The sequence below is a fragment of the Oppia nitens genome, unplaced genomic scaffold (genome assembly GCF_028296485.1).
Source record: "Oppia nitens isolate AA-2021 unplaced genomic scaffold, nextdenovo-longstitch-racon4-pilon3 scaffold2_pilon_pilon_pilon, whole genome shotgun sequence".
NCBI classification, from domain to species: domain Eukaryota; kingdom Metazoa; phylum Arthropoda; class Arachnida; order Sarcoptiformes; family Oppiidae; genus Oppia; species Oppia nitens.
Window position 1 is genome coordinate 1,664,205 of NW_026533210.1, and position 16,669 is coordinate 1,680,873.

Consider the following 16,669-nt stretch of genomic DNA (forward strand, 5'->3'; position numbering starts at 1 on the left):
CTCAATAGTGGCATATAATATATAATAGAGTCGATAGTCATAGTAGTAGTAGACATACAACAAGAAAAAAATAGTGATATTAACTCAAAGAGAGATAATTAATGTTTCATTTATTGGTCTTAAGTGTAGATAAAATGTATGATTTTCAAGAGTCAAGTATTTTTTTCGGCTGAACTTTCGATTTTTTGTATGACTTTCCTCTCTCTCTCTCTCTCTCTCTCTCTCTCTCTCTCTCTCTCTCTCTCTCTCTCTCTCTCTTTCTCTCTCTCTTTCTCTCTCTTTCTCTGTTATAATTCAAAAGATAATGTAATTTATAAGTCAAGCAAACATTAAATTATTATTTTTTTTTTTGGTATGTTATGTCTAATATAACATTTTATTTGTTGTCAAAAAATTTTTATTTTGAAGACAATATTTCTAAAGAAGATATATTAGAATATTTAAGTGAACAAAAAAATATATTAAAAAAATAAGTAAATGACTAAAAAATTACATTAATATTATTTAATAAATTATAATAATAATAAAAAAAGATATAATTTTAATATAATAACAATTTAATTATATTAAGAAATATAAATATATATGAAATTTATATTTAATTACTATATTGCATATAATGGATATACGCTATATATATATATATATAAATTATATATATAGTATAATACTGTATAACTTTATTGCATTGTAACAGTGAAATAGATAATTAAATATCAATATTTCTAAAATTTTTATATATATATTAATATACAATATAATTTGTAATATCATAATACATATATTAAAGGGTATAATACTAATAATAATATTAATAAAATGTTTTTATGGTCTAGAAATTTATGGATAAAATATATAACTTTGTTATTAAAATAAATATATTTATAGATAATAAAATATTTTATTTTTTTTGTTGTTGCAAATAATTACTAATAATTGTGCGATATATTGTATGTGTACTAATATTTGTTAATATTATTATTATTATTATTATTATTAGTAGTAGTAGTAGTAGTAGTAGTATTAGTATCAATAAAAATTATAGCCAAATTAAACATTAAATTATTATATATTATTATATGTAACGTATATAATATCATTTGTAAATTACTGGTTAATATTATATATCATTAAAAACATCAATTAGTCATTATTGCTTAGATTAAACGCTGAACCGGTAGTCACAATAATGGGTAGATTGACGTGTAGGTCAATGGCATGGGGTATGTCAAGTGTTACGTGTATGAAATATTTGATAGTAATTATCGGACTTTTGATGCTCAGGGATGCTTCGGCCGGCATACGCAGGTAAATAATTTCATCGTTAGATGACTCGGCGCTCACTAGGGTGCCGACCAGTGGATTGGTTAGCGGTACTTCCAGACCCTTGTGTCGTTCACCACACATATACACTTGTGTCTGATATAATGTAGCCCTGGGTGTAACGTCTACCGATGATTTATTATCGACTGTTACGTGTACTTCGACCAGTTCGCCTGGGTGGAGGTGGAGGACATGGAGTTAAATATACGGTTAGCTATATATTAGAAAAAAATTAAATATATCATAACTTAATTACCAGATAGGAAGCCCTTTTTGGTGACATTGGCAATCAATGTGATCTATAGATATATTATATATATAGACACGGGTTGAATACAATAAAATACATATTCAGAGAGAGAGAGAGAGAGAGAGAGAGAGAGAGAGAGAGAGAGAGAGAGAGAGAAAGATAGGACAGGCCTACTAGCCATAGGTATACAAGCAAAAAAAATATGTGTAGTTATGCTAATAATAATAATCATAATGATAATACATGTCCAGAAGCCAAGTTGATAACCGACAAGTCCTTTTCGCTACTGCCGCCAACAGATAGCTATTTAACACAATAAACAAACAAAAATATAATATATTTTTTTTGTAAAAAAAAAATATTTCATTTATATATATATATAATTATAGTATTTATTTAATTAGAAAAATTATTTATTTTAATAATAATAATAATAATACAAACATTAAGATTGTTGATAATGGGAGCCTCGACGACAATGGGATAACCGATCCGATGAACTTCATTGATGGCCGGTTCGTCTATAACTGCCTCAACAAAATAGGTAACTGAGCCGTGAGTACTCTCGAATGACGACGGAATATCCCTATTAATAATAATTATAATTATACAGTAATTATGATATTATTATTTTTTTTGGTTAAAATTTATTTTTTTTAAAAAGAGTATACAATTACATTACTAATTAATTTAATATCAATAAAAATAATTTGAATAAATTAATGTCCTGTAGTTTATACAGTATACTAGTTTATAATAACTTAATTGTTAATTAATTAAACAAAAAAAAAATTATTTACTTTTCCGGCAATTTAAACATAAACGGTATGACATGATCTCCCGGTGACAGACAATTGTCGGCGTCTATAAAAACATTTATATTGAGTTTTTTTCATTAAAAAAAATAATTAAATTAATAAAACACATAAAGGGTTATTAATACATATAGATTATATACAATTTGTTTATTTAGGGGATTAGTATACCATTTGGTAGTAATTGGGAAATCATTATGTTTTTTTTGTCTAATAATAGGATTAATTATCTCAATTGGGATCACAATCCGAAACAATATAAATAAATATATTGTATATATCGCTCATACACTTTCCTGGTATCTGATAGGTGTAGTCCAATAGTTTTCGTTTATTATGATAGACATGGCCTTCCCGATGATATCGGGTGCCCGGGTTTTCAACCCATCTGCATTCGGCCATACATACCAGTCCGATGGTTACCGCCGACAACATTAGCGGTCCTTTAATTGTTATCTGAAGCAAACCCGATACTTCGTCGGCCCGGCTAAACCGTTTCGTGTCGCCGGCCAACAATATATCCAGCTTAGTTAGATGAATTGGCTCCATGGGTGCTCTCAATATTGAATTATACTGTATATATATATTGCTGAGTTTACTGTAGATATAATAATAATTATATAAATGTATATAATATAATACATAATAGATAATTAATTATTATTATATTATATACAATATTTTTACTTAATTAAACAGTCAAAAAAATAATATTTTAAATCATTAAATTATTTATTATTATTTTATTTGTTATATATTAGGTTATTATGTTAATATATAATCATTTATATTTTAATTAACTAATTTTAATTATTAATAATATAATAAACTACTATTTTTTCTCTACTACTAATATTTATAATTATATTAAATGTTTTCATTATTACCTGAATATTACTTCCAGAATAAATCTATTGTTATTGATATTAGTATATCTTATTTATAGTAAATAACAAAATTAATAGCTAAATCATCAAATGATATTAACAATATTTCGCAAAAAATTTTTAATAAATTTATATTGATATTATAATATTTTTATTATATATATACTCATATTTACAACACAGTAGGTAAAAATGTTGGTTAGATTTCTATGGGAACCAACCCATACATATCGATCGCATTTTTAATTTAGACATACAAATAGTTTTTTGGCAAATAATTTAAAACTATAAATAGATATGACTTTATTTATTTATTTATTTTTTGACTTTGAATTTAATAAAAATTTTATTAGTGATTGTTGTAATTTTTTCGCCTTTTTTTTATTATTTGTTATTCAATTTTGTTTTGTATACTATAGTAATTTTTTTTTCAATTTAAATTAAAAGTGATTTCATTAAACATTAATTTTAAATGTCATTTATTTTTATTTTAAATATATATTTATTTTTAATTTATATAATGTATACATTCAATTTTTAAAATAGTTTTTATATTAACAAATAATAACTTAATATTATAACTAAATTTATATACAGTATTTAAAAGTATACTTTAAAATTAATAAATTATATATATATATATATATTTTAATAAGAAAAATAACTATCTTTCTATAAATTTTGTTACATTATTAACTTGAATATAATAATTTTTAAATATATATATTTAATATATGATTATTTAATTAGTTTGAAAAAATAAACAAAAAATATATAAATTATAATAATTAATAATAATAGTAATTATAATTTATATATATATATATTGATAAGTTATTGAATCATAAAACACATTAACATTACATTAATTATTATAATTATATTTTTAAATATATATATATATTATTATTAGAGATAAACATTGTTTTTCAAAATACTTGAATTTTTTATACAGTACTGTATATCCAATTGAGCCAATAATTAAACTAATAAACTGTTTTTTGAATAATCAATACAATAGGTATTGTTCAAAACTACACCTATACCTCAGCACACCCCTCTCCCCCCCCTAGCACCCACATCACCTAACACTGTATAGCGCCGCGCACCCACACCTAACCATCTAACATTTGATTGTTAGTCAATATGATCGGCAAATTCAGATGCAAATCAATTGTGTGCGGTATATCCAGTGTACAGTGTATGAAATATTTGATGGTAATGTTTGGACATTTGAGCGACATGGGTAGATCGTCGGGTATCGGTATATTGATAACCGAGTCAATAGTTTCGCCAGGTTCAACCTCCGTACCCTGAAACGGGTCGGTCAGTATGGTTTCGACGGTTTTATGTTTTTCGCCGGTCATATAGATTTCTGTACGATAGAGTGTGGCCCGGGGTGTGACCCGAGCGGTCGACTTGTTGTCTATTTGACAAATTAATTCCACTGTTTGACCTTTATATACATATAAGTGATAATTTTTTTTGTTAATTATAAATTAAAAACCCCTAACTAAATGCTAGACAAGCATACCGGGTACGTGTCCTTTATGGCCGATAAATGCGTACATACGGATCACACCGGAGGCCAGATTTACGATTCCCAGCTCTTTCTCGGCTTCGCCGTCGACCGATAGCTTTGTGTGGACAGAGAGAGAGARAGAGAGAGAGAGAGAGAGAGAGAGAGAGAGAGAGAGAGAGGTCAGTCATTAGGGGACAGTAGATTTTCTGCCGACACATTAGAGATAAATTTTCATACATATAGGTTGTCCTTAAACGGCGACTCGACAGCGATGGCCAGTTTTGTACGCAAACTTTCGTCGATTATCGGTTCGCCGATATAGGCCTCGATAAAGTAGTTGATCGATCCGTACGGGCTCTTAAACGTCGACGGGAGACCACTGTTGTGTTTCCAACCACCGGACGGGACGGGTCGGGTAGGGTTTGAGGATAAAACAAATTAAAAATTATTATTACATCTATTTTTTTATTTAAAAAAAACAACATTACATACCTATCCGGTAGTCTAAACATGAATGGTATCTCATTTATGCCGTCATCAAAATATCTGTCACGAACTGATATTTATATATTTATAAAATAAACAAAAAAAATTACACAAAAAAATCAAATTTACATACAATATATAATTATGCTATACTATACTGTAATAGTATAGTTAGTATACTAGTTATATAGATTTAATTTATTATAATAATATTATTTTTTAGTAATAATGGCTAATGAGGGATTAATTTTTTTTTGTTTAAAAATTAATTATTGAAAATATTTATACAAATAATAATTATATAAATATTTTTTTAAATAAAACACATAGTATACGTACATTCATCGGGCAATTGATAATTAAATTCAAGATACCGGCGCTGTACATGAAAACAGTGGCCATCGCTTTTAAGGCCAGGTAGTTCGGTCCATTTGACATCGGCCAAACAGTATAGCTGTATGTTTATAACCGATATCAATAGATTGCCTTTGAGTATGAGTTCCACTTTGCCGGTAATATAGTCGCCCGATTGGTATTTATCTTTACCGTCGGTCAAAACGATATTCATGTTTGTTATGTGATAGCGTGACATAATTATAATAATAATTATTATTATTATTATTGATATTATTATCAGAAAAAAATTATTTATTTATTCTGTTTGTTTGAAAATTGTTATACAATTTTTTAAATGTATTTTGTTTTCTGTCTATTATGTAAGTAAGGTATGATTGACACCAAAATAAAAACAGTGGCAATAATATTGTTGGGTTTAGGTTTGTTTTTTTTGTGGATGGCTTTTAGTATTATTGTTGTTGTTGTTGTTGTGTGATAAACACTGTAAAGTGTTATGTAATGGCAATAGTAGTCTATGATAGAGATATTGATTTTTTTATAATGTTTTTGTTGGTTAAATGATGTGATCCAATGTGATGAAAGAGATAAGAGAGAGAGAGAGAGAGAGAGAGAGAGAGAGAGAGAGAGAGAGAGATCAGTTTGGTTAGCAGCTCATGGATACAAGCAATGAAATGATAGTGTGGGTGATGCTACTGATGCTGCACTGGTAGTATAATACAACTAATGCTATAATATAGTAGTAAATAACTGTATTTATTGTGCGCCTGACCTTCACTGGAAAATTACTTCACTGGATATTGTAGTATATATTATACAATATATATATATATATATATATACTGTATATGAATATTATTTATTTATTGTTTTTATTTTCACTGAACTATGTAAACATATCATACATACACACAGAATATTCTTTAAGGTAAACATTGTTTATATAAAATCTAAATAATTATTTTTTATGATAATAATAATATTTAATGTTATTCAATAAACTGTATAATTTTATTAATATATATTTATTATTATAAAATAATTATTTATTTTAATTAATAGAATATTTGTATTAAACTTTATTTTTATTGTAATTGTAAATTTTGATTTGATTTTAATTAAATAAATATTTTTATTAATAAAAAACTATTTATATTTTAACAAAATTATGCATAAAATATTAATATATATATAGATGACTATAAATATAATTTTAATTATAAGCTTATATACAGTTTATGTGATATCATATTTTTATGACATTTTTGTTCAACATATTTACAAATAAAATTTATAGTGAAAATATGGCTATGTTTTGATATAATAATAAATACTAATAATATTATTATTATTATTATATAACATATCATATGATAATATCGATCGATTAAAATGTGTTAAATTGAAATAGAAATCAATATTAAAATATTTGTAATAATATTAATGTATTATCATTAGTATGTTATATATATATATATATAATTTAAATCAGAAATAGTTAATAGTATTAAATAAAATTTTTGCTATTTTTACTATTTTTGTTTTGTTATTATTAATCTTATTGTTTTACATTTATTTTGATATTATATTAATAGTAAAAATATATTATATATTAATATATATAAAGGACAGTAAGCGACCCCCATTACCGACCCCCGCATAGGAGTGGCTTTAAGTGTGTATTAATATATATAAAAGACAGTACACGACACTCATTAACGACACCCACATAGGAGTAGTTTTGTGTGTATAGCACTAGCACTGTGTGTGTGACTGTGAACTACAGTAAGCTATACAATACATCTACAGTACATGTATTAACATAACACACTTAAACACATTATAAGCATTGATATCATATGTGAGACATAGGCAACACTTTTACAGAGAGTCTTAAATAGTGGCGGCGGAGATGATATTAATTACAATTATATGGTCATCAACACATTTAATTAAAAAGTGACCAAGGGCAATGTTGTAGATGATTTTAAACTAAATAAAATTGTAATTGGTCATTTTTAAATTAATTGTATGATTTGCCAGATAAATGCAGTCCACTATCATTTATAAATTTTTTAAACAGTCGACTGTAAATTATTTAGCATATAATACAATTAATTAAAAAATGACCAATTACAATTTTATTTATTTTAAATTTATCCACAACATTGCTCTTGGTCACTTATTAATTCAACGTATTGTTCACCAGATAATTGTAATTAATAGCATCGCAGATAGTATCTGACACTTTCACAAAGTTTTCATAACATTTCAAAACTAATATTTCAAATTATTTGTCGCTATTGTCTCAATAAATACTATCCTTGAATTAAAATATATTTATAATAAAAATTTTGATTTAAATTAATTAAAACGGGCCGTAATTACGGGCTTTAAAGTCTTGTACAGTATATTATTAGTAACTAGAAAAATCGTTAATTAAAATATATGGTACTACATGTTACTGTACTTATAAAATATTTAAATAAAAATATAGCTAAATATAGTAAAAATTAATAATAATTTTTTAATTTAAATGTACATATAACAAAACAATATTTTTTTAAAAATATTTTATCAAAAAATTTGCATGTATACAGTAAATTAATTTTAATAAAATTGACAATCTTTAACTTTTTATTTTATTTTAATAGCCTTATTTTTTTATACAGTTTATGAAACAATTAAACTTAATATTAAATAAATAAAATAATTTAAAAAATAACCTTGCTCAATAATAATAGTAATATTTAGCTATTTAAATATAGATATCTCAATAATAATTACTATAATAATAATCATTAATAAAAAAAATAAAGCTTTAATTTTTTTAAAAGTCCTTCAAAAAACAATTACAAATTATAAATAGTATTTTAATAGTACAGGTATTATCATTAATAGTAATATTATTAGTCCAGTTTTAATAGTAGTATGAATACCCAATGTTTTAATATTATTGTTGTACATTGTAATCTATTTGGTGTTTGGTTAACAAATATCAACTGTCCTAATGGCGCGCAATTATATTAAAAAAAACACCTAAATTAAACATATTTATACTTACAGTATATACTTTATATAGAGAGAGGGAGCTAACTGTGCTATTATTATATCCCTGAGCGAGCTGTCAGCTAAATACACACATACATAGATACATAGATACTTACACACACATACATACACACACATACATACTTACACACACACATACATACATACACATACATACACACACACATACATACATACATACATACATACATACATACATACATACATACATACATACATACATACATACATACATACATACATACATACATACATACATACATACATACATACATACATACATACATACACACATACATACATACACATACATACACACACATACATACTTACATACACACATATATACATACACACATACATACTTACACACACACATACATACATACACATACATACACACACACACATACATACTTACACATACATACATACATACATACATACATACATACATACATACATACATACATACATACACACACACATACATACATACACACATACACACATACATACATATATACATACACACATACATACATACTTACACACACACACACACACACACAAGTATTGCGTAAAGTATTTATTAATTTAGTTTTGAATTTATATACAGTAGTAGTAGTAGTAGTAGTGGTGGTGGTGTCGACACTATATTGATGTGTCAGCACCAGCAGCACTGGTTAGGGCGCCTAACAATGCAAACACAACATCATACATGTACACAGTATTAATATGTATGTATGTGTCGTGTCATAGACTGTATTATTAATAGTATTTATAATAATAATAATAATAATAATACACACAATCAATGGATATTATTACTTAATAATGTACTAAATATTAATATACAGAGTACAGTAAATGTGTATTAAATATATATATCATATATGATATAAAGTTTATATTATAAACAGTGTTATTATTATTAATATTTTGTGTTAAAAAATTTTATTTTAAATATTTTTTTAAAAACATGTGACTATTTTTATTTTATTTTTTTTTTTTGATTATCACTGTAAGTGTGTGTGTGTGTAATGTGTTTTAAATGTTTAAAGTTGTCCACAATTATTATTATTATTAGTAATAGTTAATAAATAATAAATAATTATAATTAGTTAATAATAATTTTATTATTGTTGGTTACAAATTGATTGAATCAATTGTTTTTTTTATATATATGTAAATTGTTTATAAAAAGTATTACTATATTACTAAACTTGTCATTGATTTTTGTGTTTATTTTTTATTTTTATTTTTTTAATATCATAATTATAATTAAATTTAAAAAAATCAAATCAATATAATCATAATATTAAAAATTTTATTAAATTTATTTTTTTAATAATAATAATAATAAACAATTACTTATATACATTTGATTATACACACACACACAATATTTTTTTAATTAATTATTATAAATAGTAAGTTAATTATTTGATTTTAATTTTATTTTTTTAAAAAAATTAATATTTATGATCTTGATGATATGATATGATACAGGATATATGATTTAAATTTTATTTTATTTTTTTTTAAATAAACATTTAATGTATTGCATAGTAACTAACAATTTTCAACAAATAATAATATGATATTTTACTATTGATTTATAATAATCCTATGATTTATAAATATCATATATATTTTTTTTATTAAAGGAAATAATTGTTTTTATTTAATTTTTTTTTTTTTTTTAAATAATTATAAATATATGATATAATAATTTAACTTTAAAATTATTTTTAACATAGTCAAGTTACCAAATATATTATTAAAATTTATTTAACTTTTAAAACTTATGTGTATATGATATTTAAAACTAAAGCTAATTATTAATAAAAATAATTAAATTGTAACTAAAATGTAAATAAAATTACATTTATTTAGTTTGAATAATTTTCCCAATAAATTATCATCTCTAATAAGTGATAGTATTAATTAATATAAAATGTTTTTTTTAAATATTAATTTTTTTTAAAAAAAATTATGTCATTACATATTAAATGATAATTTTTTTTTGTGTATTTTTTTGGGTAAAATTCACATTATTGACAAAAATTGAGTTCATTTACATTGTTTATTGAATTTAATTTTGTAAATATTTTATTTTTTTGAGTGATATTATTTCATAATTTAGTTTTTAATATTTAATTTAATATTATAAGTTGGGAAAATTGTTGAAATAATAATAATTATTATTATAAATAATTTATATTAAATTTTGAAATAGTTTTTCATATTATTAATATATTTAAAAAGTTTTAAAGTATAAATTGAAAGTAAAATTATTTTCAAAACTATTTTTATTTTTTTAATATTTCACTTTTTAATTTATAAATAACCTGTTTTTCTCTTTTAGTTTTTTTTAATAATTTTAATAACTATTTTATTACCAGATTTTCATTTTACTTTTTTTTTATTTAATAGTTTAAAAGTTAATAATTTAGTTTTAAAATGTTTGTCACTATGTTTTTAGTTTATAATGATTAATAATAATAATAATAGTTTCTAAAATCATTGTTTGAAATTAATTTTTTTTATTAAATGTTAACAAATAATTTCAAAATACACTGTTTATAAAAATAAAATTTAATAATGAGTTGTTGACGTGATTTGTCATAACTAATAATTTTTTTTATAAATTAAATTTTATATTACTATTAATAATAATAATAATAACAATAATAAATGTAATAACAATTACATGACATTTGTTTCTGGCGTGTAATTAGTGTCAAAAAAAAAGTTTACACACTATATGTAAGTTTAAAAATCAATTTTTATTTATTATTATTATTACAGTATTTTATCATTTAGATAATTGAAAGTTTTCGCCAAACATTTAATATTATTAATAATAAATTAGTTGAAAATAATTAATTGAAACAATAAAAATAAATAAAAATGACACCAATTTTATTATTAATATACAGCTTTTGAAGTGACAATTATTTTATTTTATTTTAATCACACAATTTTATAATGTGTTTGTATGCTATGCTATAAAATTAGTTTTTTTTGGATTTACTTTTATTAGATGATAAAAATTAATTAAATATTTATAAATGTCAACTTATTATTAACAAATGGCAATTTTTTTTGTAAACATTTTTCGTTTTATTACTGTTCAAACATTTTATGATATTTTTTTTTATTTTATAATAATATATTTTATTTGTTATAATTATTATAAGTGTGTTTCTATAGTGAAACACTAGTCAATTGTCTAATCATTTAATTTTTTATGTACATTATATAAGTGATACTATTGATAGTATAATTATTTTTACTTTATTATTATATACAGTATGTTTAAACTACAAGTAAAGTACAAATTTTTATTTTTTTTAAACTGATAAATTTTTGGACTTTATATTATAAATATTATAAACCAATTTTTTTTAATTGTATTAGTTTTATATTTTTTTTAACCATAACCTTAACTAAATGATACTTTTTATCTGTGTGTATATAAATATCAATGAAAAATATTTGTTGTATAGTTATTAGTAGTGTTTGCAATGAATTTTTTTTATATATTTAATTTGTTACCAAAAATACAACCAGTATTTAAAACGGTATTTCTCTATTAATAATATGTAACTATTAATAGTATAGTTTTTATTGTATATATACTGTATATATATATATAACTTTTATATAAAACTTTTTTTTGTTGTTTCAATATAACTTGCATTACAAGTGTTGGCGCTATTTATAAAATACAAGTATTTTTTTTTGCTACTTTTTTTTAAATAATAAAAAATATTAAAGTACAGTATAGTATAGTTTAAAAATAATAATAGATTTTTTTGTGTGTGTAGTTTTATTTTCTATGGTAAACCATTTATTTATTTTTTCAAAAAAATTATAATGTTTAATTTCCTGTTAATTTTATGGTTATTAATTTGATATTTATTATAACATTTTAATATTTATTAAATGTTTGTGACATTTATTATTATGAGTAATAATAATTTATTATAACATTGAATTAAGTATTAAATTGATTATTATTAATAATATATATATATACTTATGAAATAATTTTATTTATTTTGCTAAATGTTAAAGTTATTGATAAACTTTAAATTTTTTTTTTTAAATATTAATATTTATTATTAAGCGATCATTAGTCTACACAAAATAACTAATGATTAGTATTTATATATTTAAAAAAAAAAAATATTATTATTAATATTGAATAAACACATATAAACATAAATAAATAAATTAATGAAAATTATTACTGGAAAAAATCAAGTTTTTATACATTTATATTAAAAAAAAAATTTTGTTATCTATTCAGCTCAATGACCTTAATTTATACCTTAACATAAATTTGTATTTATTATTATATATTAAATTTTGATTATTTAGTATATATTTACCGGTAACTATCAGCAATTATCACATGTTTGATAATACTTATAATAATAATAATAATAATGTTTACTAATTATATATTTATTTATTACGTTAATTAATTTAATACAAATTTAATTTTTATATAACGTTTTTTTCTTATTTTGTAAATTATTTTATTTAATTATTATTATAATATATTTAAAAAATATTATTCAAAAACGTTTTTTTCCTTGAAATTATTATTAATTATAATTTTATTATATATATATAATGTTTTTTTGTCTTTAAAAAAATTAGGTAATTATCGCACAAAATGATGACAAACAACAACATCAACAACGATAGGTGTGTCAACCCATTTGTCCATCGGTTCCGGTTTCGGACCAGCGATTACATCAGTGTAATGATTGAAATAAAATAAATTACAATTTTTTTATTATTTAAAAATCTATTGTTTATTTAATTAATTTGATTTTCATACAGATAATCATTGGCACCGTCCTATTGTTGCCCATCCGTATCATATTAATACTATCACTATTTATGTTGGCCTCTGTAATGGCAAAACTAGTAAACGTATTATTGAAACAAATGAATCTCTCAGAGGACAGGGAGGATAAGTGGAGGTTAAATATTTTGTTGTTGTTGTTGTAAAAATAGAAATTTAAATTTTATTTTTTGTATATCTTTTTTTCTGTGTAGGACTTATCTACGGATTCCAGTTGTCTATACATTCAGAGCCGTATTTTTTTTGGCCGGATTTTATCGTTTTAAAATCACTGATAAAGGTTAGCATAATTTTTTTTTCATTTTTTTTATGTTAATAATTTTAAAAATTGTTTATATGATATATATATATATAGGAGGTCCCGAAGCCGAAAAGGAGGCCCCAATTATAGTAATAGCGCCGCACACATCACCATTTGATGTGGTCTGCGGTCTGGCACTTGGCATACCGTCAGTAGTGGCCAGACACGACTCGGTAGACATACCACTATTTGGAGGTATGTTGTCTTACACACACACACACACCGATATTTGATTTCATTACCGATAATTGATATTATTATTATTATTTACCGGTAATTGTTTTTTTTGTGGACAGACATTATAAAGATGGCGAACCCGGTGTTTGTTGAACGGGACTCGCAATCGTCGCGTAGCGATGTCTACGCCAGTGTTTTACAGAAAATCAAATACAATAGGATTGTCTTTTTTCCCGAAGGTATTAATTATCCAACATTTCAACAGTTTTTTTGTGGCCATAATTTCGATATATATATATATAACCGATAATTATATTTTGTTTATTATTATTATTATTATTGATGTGTTTGATTAGGTACTTGCGGTAATCGTCGGGCACTTTGTCAATTTAAAAGCGGTGCCTTCAAACTGGGACTACCTGTTCAGCCGATGATCATGGTCTACGATCAGGGAGCCGGTCCCGACACGTTGAGCTGGACATGGGACGGCACACCCGTTTGGCAGTCCATATGGTTGACACTGTGCCGCTGGACAACTGGTTTCGAGCTCATCAAACTGCCCGTCTATTACCCGTCCGATGAGGAGAAAAACGATCCGGATCTGTTTGCCCATAACGTAACCGCACTGTTGTCCAAACAGTTGGATATGCCGTACCTGAGCTACTCGTACGACGACGTGAAATACCTAAGCTATAAGTTTGTTGTGTTATTTATTATGATTTACTGATTATCTGATTAATTATTTGTTTTAATAATTTTTTTGTTGTTATTAGTGTCTATCGAAGTCCCGTTTGTCTAAAGTTTTTGAAACTTTGCGACAAAATAGCGCAACAAAGAGCACAAAAAAATGCCTTAAAAATTAATAACAATTATCATACAAATTCTGCTACAACGACATCATCGTCGACAACGACAACAACGAAGAAGACAACCATCAGTAATGGTGTCCACAATTCTGTTACAAATAAAAGTATTATTGATTTTATATTTTAATGTTTTTTGTTTCTATTTTACCGGTAATTAAAATATTTCTTTCTTTTTTTTTGTTTTACCAAAAAATAAAATTTAGTTTATAAAAGGCAACTACTTTTAGATACAGTAAACGATATCGTCGGCGATATCATTGAGAAACTAGAGGTTTGTTTAGTTTATAATTAAATTTTAATTAAAATTTTATAATTACAATAAATTTATTTTTTGTTTCTCTCATTATAATAACAACGACACACTAAAATTTTTTACCGGTAGTTAAACTCTGTACAAGACATTGATTCAATTGACGAAATTATTTCATTGTTTGGTTTAGATAAAGGTTTGACTAATTTGATAACTTTTTTTTTAGTTATTTATATTTAATTAAATAAGTTTTTATTTATAATTATTTGTTTTTTTAAAATAACAGATTCCGATATATGTAAATCAATTACACTTAAAGATTTTTATACCTGTCTTACAAAAACAGCACAAAAGCTAAACACAGGACACTTGGCTGTCGTTATTAACTTATGTGATCTCAGGTTTGTTTGTTTTTTGTCGATTGAAATCATTAGTTGAAATCATTAACTAATTGGAAAGATAGGTCACCAAAAAAATAATTGTTTTATTTATTTTTTGTTGATTAGAGAGAAAAAATTTAGTCAACGATTGGCGACGTGTTTCAAAACGCTGTCCGATAACAAACAGATCGATGGCCACGGGTTTCGGTCGCTACTGTGGCTGGCATTCGGTATTGATAAGAGTTTGGCCGATAAACAGTTGGCAACTGATAGTGATAATGAAGATGACATCAGCTATGGTAATGTCTACGGTGTTTAACCGCCAATTGTTTACATAAATTAATAATAATTTATTATTCAATTATTTATTTATTTATTTATTTTCTTCTAAATTACAGATGAATTTTTAAGACAATTGTTTAACAATTTTGGTGATTGTGTTGAACAAAATGCTAGAGTTTTGCTAAAAGAGTTGTCCGAAACTGATTCAGTTATTGATTATCAATCGTCGTCTCATTAAATCAAATTTAAATATATTTTTAAAATATATATATTTATATATTTTTTTAGTCATTTGTTATTAACATATATTTATACTATGAAAATGCCGGTGTTTTTATTATTATTATTATTATTATTATTATTATTATAAGATATGTCTAAAAATATGTTAACGATTTTAAAAATACATACTAACATCAAGTTTATTGTTTATATATAATTATATAAATTTATTAATATAATTAGTATCATCATTATTGTTAAAATAATAGTTTATTTTTTTCATATAATAATAATAATAATAATAATGCATTAGCTGTAATATGCATTTTAGTTTATCTGTATAATTAATTAATAATTTATATATATAATTAGTTTTATAATTTAGTTTTTATAATTAGTATTATTATTATTATTTCATATCAAGTATTAAATTTTTCAAACAAAAATTTGTCATCTAATATATATATATACACTATTATATAATACTTGTATAAACCTATTGTATTAAAATTTTCGATAGTTTTAAATAATTGTTTTTAGATATAAAACAGTTTATATATATATTGATATAAAATATATACACGTATACAGTAT

The 16,669-nt window shown here is 23.4% G+C and overlaps 3 protein-coding genes across 5 annotated transcripts; 1 reads left to right on the forward strand and 2 right to left on the reverse strand.

Moving 5' to 3' along the window:
• Positions 1–1,143: 1,143 nt before the first annotated feature.
• Positions 1,144–2,988, reverse strand: LOC128955486 (arrestin domain-containing protein 3-like). Its single transcript, XM_054301163.1, has 6 exons — positions 2,679–2,988; positions 2,374–2,437; positions 2,018–2,159; positions 1,817–1,876; positions 1,580–1,622; positions 1,144–1,496 (listed from the first exon to the last, which is right to left on the reverse strand). The coding sequence occupies exons 1-6, from the start codon at positions 2,935–2,937 to the stop codon at positions 1,144–1,146; spliced, it is 921 nt and encodes a 306-aa protein (XP_054157138.1). The 5' UTR covers positions 2,938–2,988.
• A 1,348-nt stretch (positions 2,989–4,336) lies between these two features.
• LOC128955488 (arrestin domain-containing protein 3-like) lies at positions 4,337–5,875 on the reverse strand. Its single transcript, XM_054301164.1, has 5 exons — positions 5,623–5,875; positions 5,290–5,353; positions 5,035–5,176; positions 4,810–4,912; positions 4,337–4,731 (listed from the first exon to the last, which is right to left on the reverse strand). The coding sequence occupies exons 1-5, from the start codon at positions 5,873–5,875 to the stop codon at positions 4,391–4,393; spliced, it is 903 nt and encodes a 300-aa protein (XP_054157139.1). The 3' UTR covers positions 4,337–4,390.
• A 5,560-nt stretch (positions 5,876–11,435) lies between these two features.
• LOC128955273 (lysophosphatidylcholine acyltransferase 1-like) lies at positions 11,436–16,118 on the forward strand. Of its 3 annotated transcripts, none has more exons than XM_054300926.1 (13): positions 11,436–11,481; positions 13,387–13,489; positions 13,573–13,715; positions 13,792–13,877; positions 13,953–14,093; positions 14,195–14,314; positions 14,432–14,771; positions 14,849–15,045; positions 15,145–15,212; positions 15,324–15,387; positions 15,478–15,592; positions 15,698–15,870; positions 15,970–16,118. In XM_054300926.1, the coding sequence occupies exons 2-13, from the start codon at positions 13,403–13,405 to the stop codon at positions 16,089–16,091; spliced, it is 1,656 nt and encodes a 551-aa protein (XP_054156901.1). In that variant the 5' UTR covers positions 11,436–11,481; positions 13,387–13,402; the 3' UTR covers positions 16,092–16,118. The 3 variants fall into 3 exon arrangements, with proteins under 3 accessions (XP_054156901.1, XP_054156902.1, XP_054156900.1); XM_054300927.1 differs by lacking the exon at positions 11,436–11,481 and adding an exon at positions 12,287–12,299; XM_054300925.1 differs by lacking the exon at positions 11,436–11,481 and adding an exon at positions 13,092–13,114.
• Positions 16,119–16,669: the final 551 nt, after the last annotated feature.

Bases quoted from the DNA above. Each gene is read 5' to 3' on its own strand.
- LOC128955486 (XM_054301163.1), bottom strand. From the start codon at position 2,937: ATGGAGCCAATTCATCTAACTAAGCTGGATATATTGTTGGCCGGCGAC. The intron at 1,877-2,017 runs GTTTGTATTATT...TGTGTTAAATAG, and splicing joins CCATTATCAACAATCTTAAT to CTATCTGTTGGCGGCAGTAG. The intron at 1,623-1,816 runs GTATTATCATTA...ATATATCTATAG, and splicing joins TCAACTTGGCTTCTGGACAT to ATCACATTGATTGCCAATGT.
- LOC128955488 (XM_054301164.1), bottom strand. From the start codon at position 5,875: ATGTCACGCTATCACATAACAAACATGAATATCGTTTTGACCGACGGT. The intron at 5,354-5,622 runs GTACGTATACTA...TATAAATATCAG, and splicing joins TTATCAATTGCCCGATGAAT to TTCGTGACAGATATTTTGAT. The intron at 5,177-5,289 runs GTATGTAATGTT...GAAACACAACAG, and splicing joins ATGTTTAGACTACCGGATAG to TGGTCTCCCGTCGACGTTTA.
- LOC128955273 (XM_054300926.1), top strand. From the start codon at position 13,403: ATGATGACAAACAACAACATCAACAACGATAGGTGTGTCAACCCATTT. The intron at 15,213-15,323 runs GTTTGTTTAGTT...TTTTACCGGTAG, and splicing joins ATATCATTGAGAAACTAGAG to TTAAACTCTGTACAAGACAT. The intron at 15,388-15,477 runs GTTTGACTAATT...TTAAAATAACAG, and splicing joins ATTGTTTGGTTTAGATAAAG to ATTCCGATATATGTAAATCA.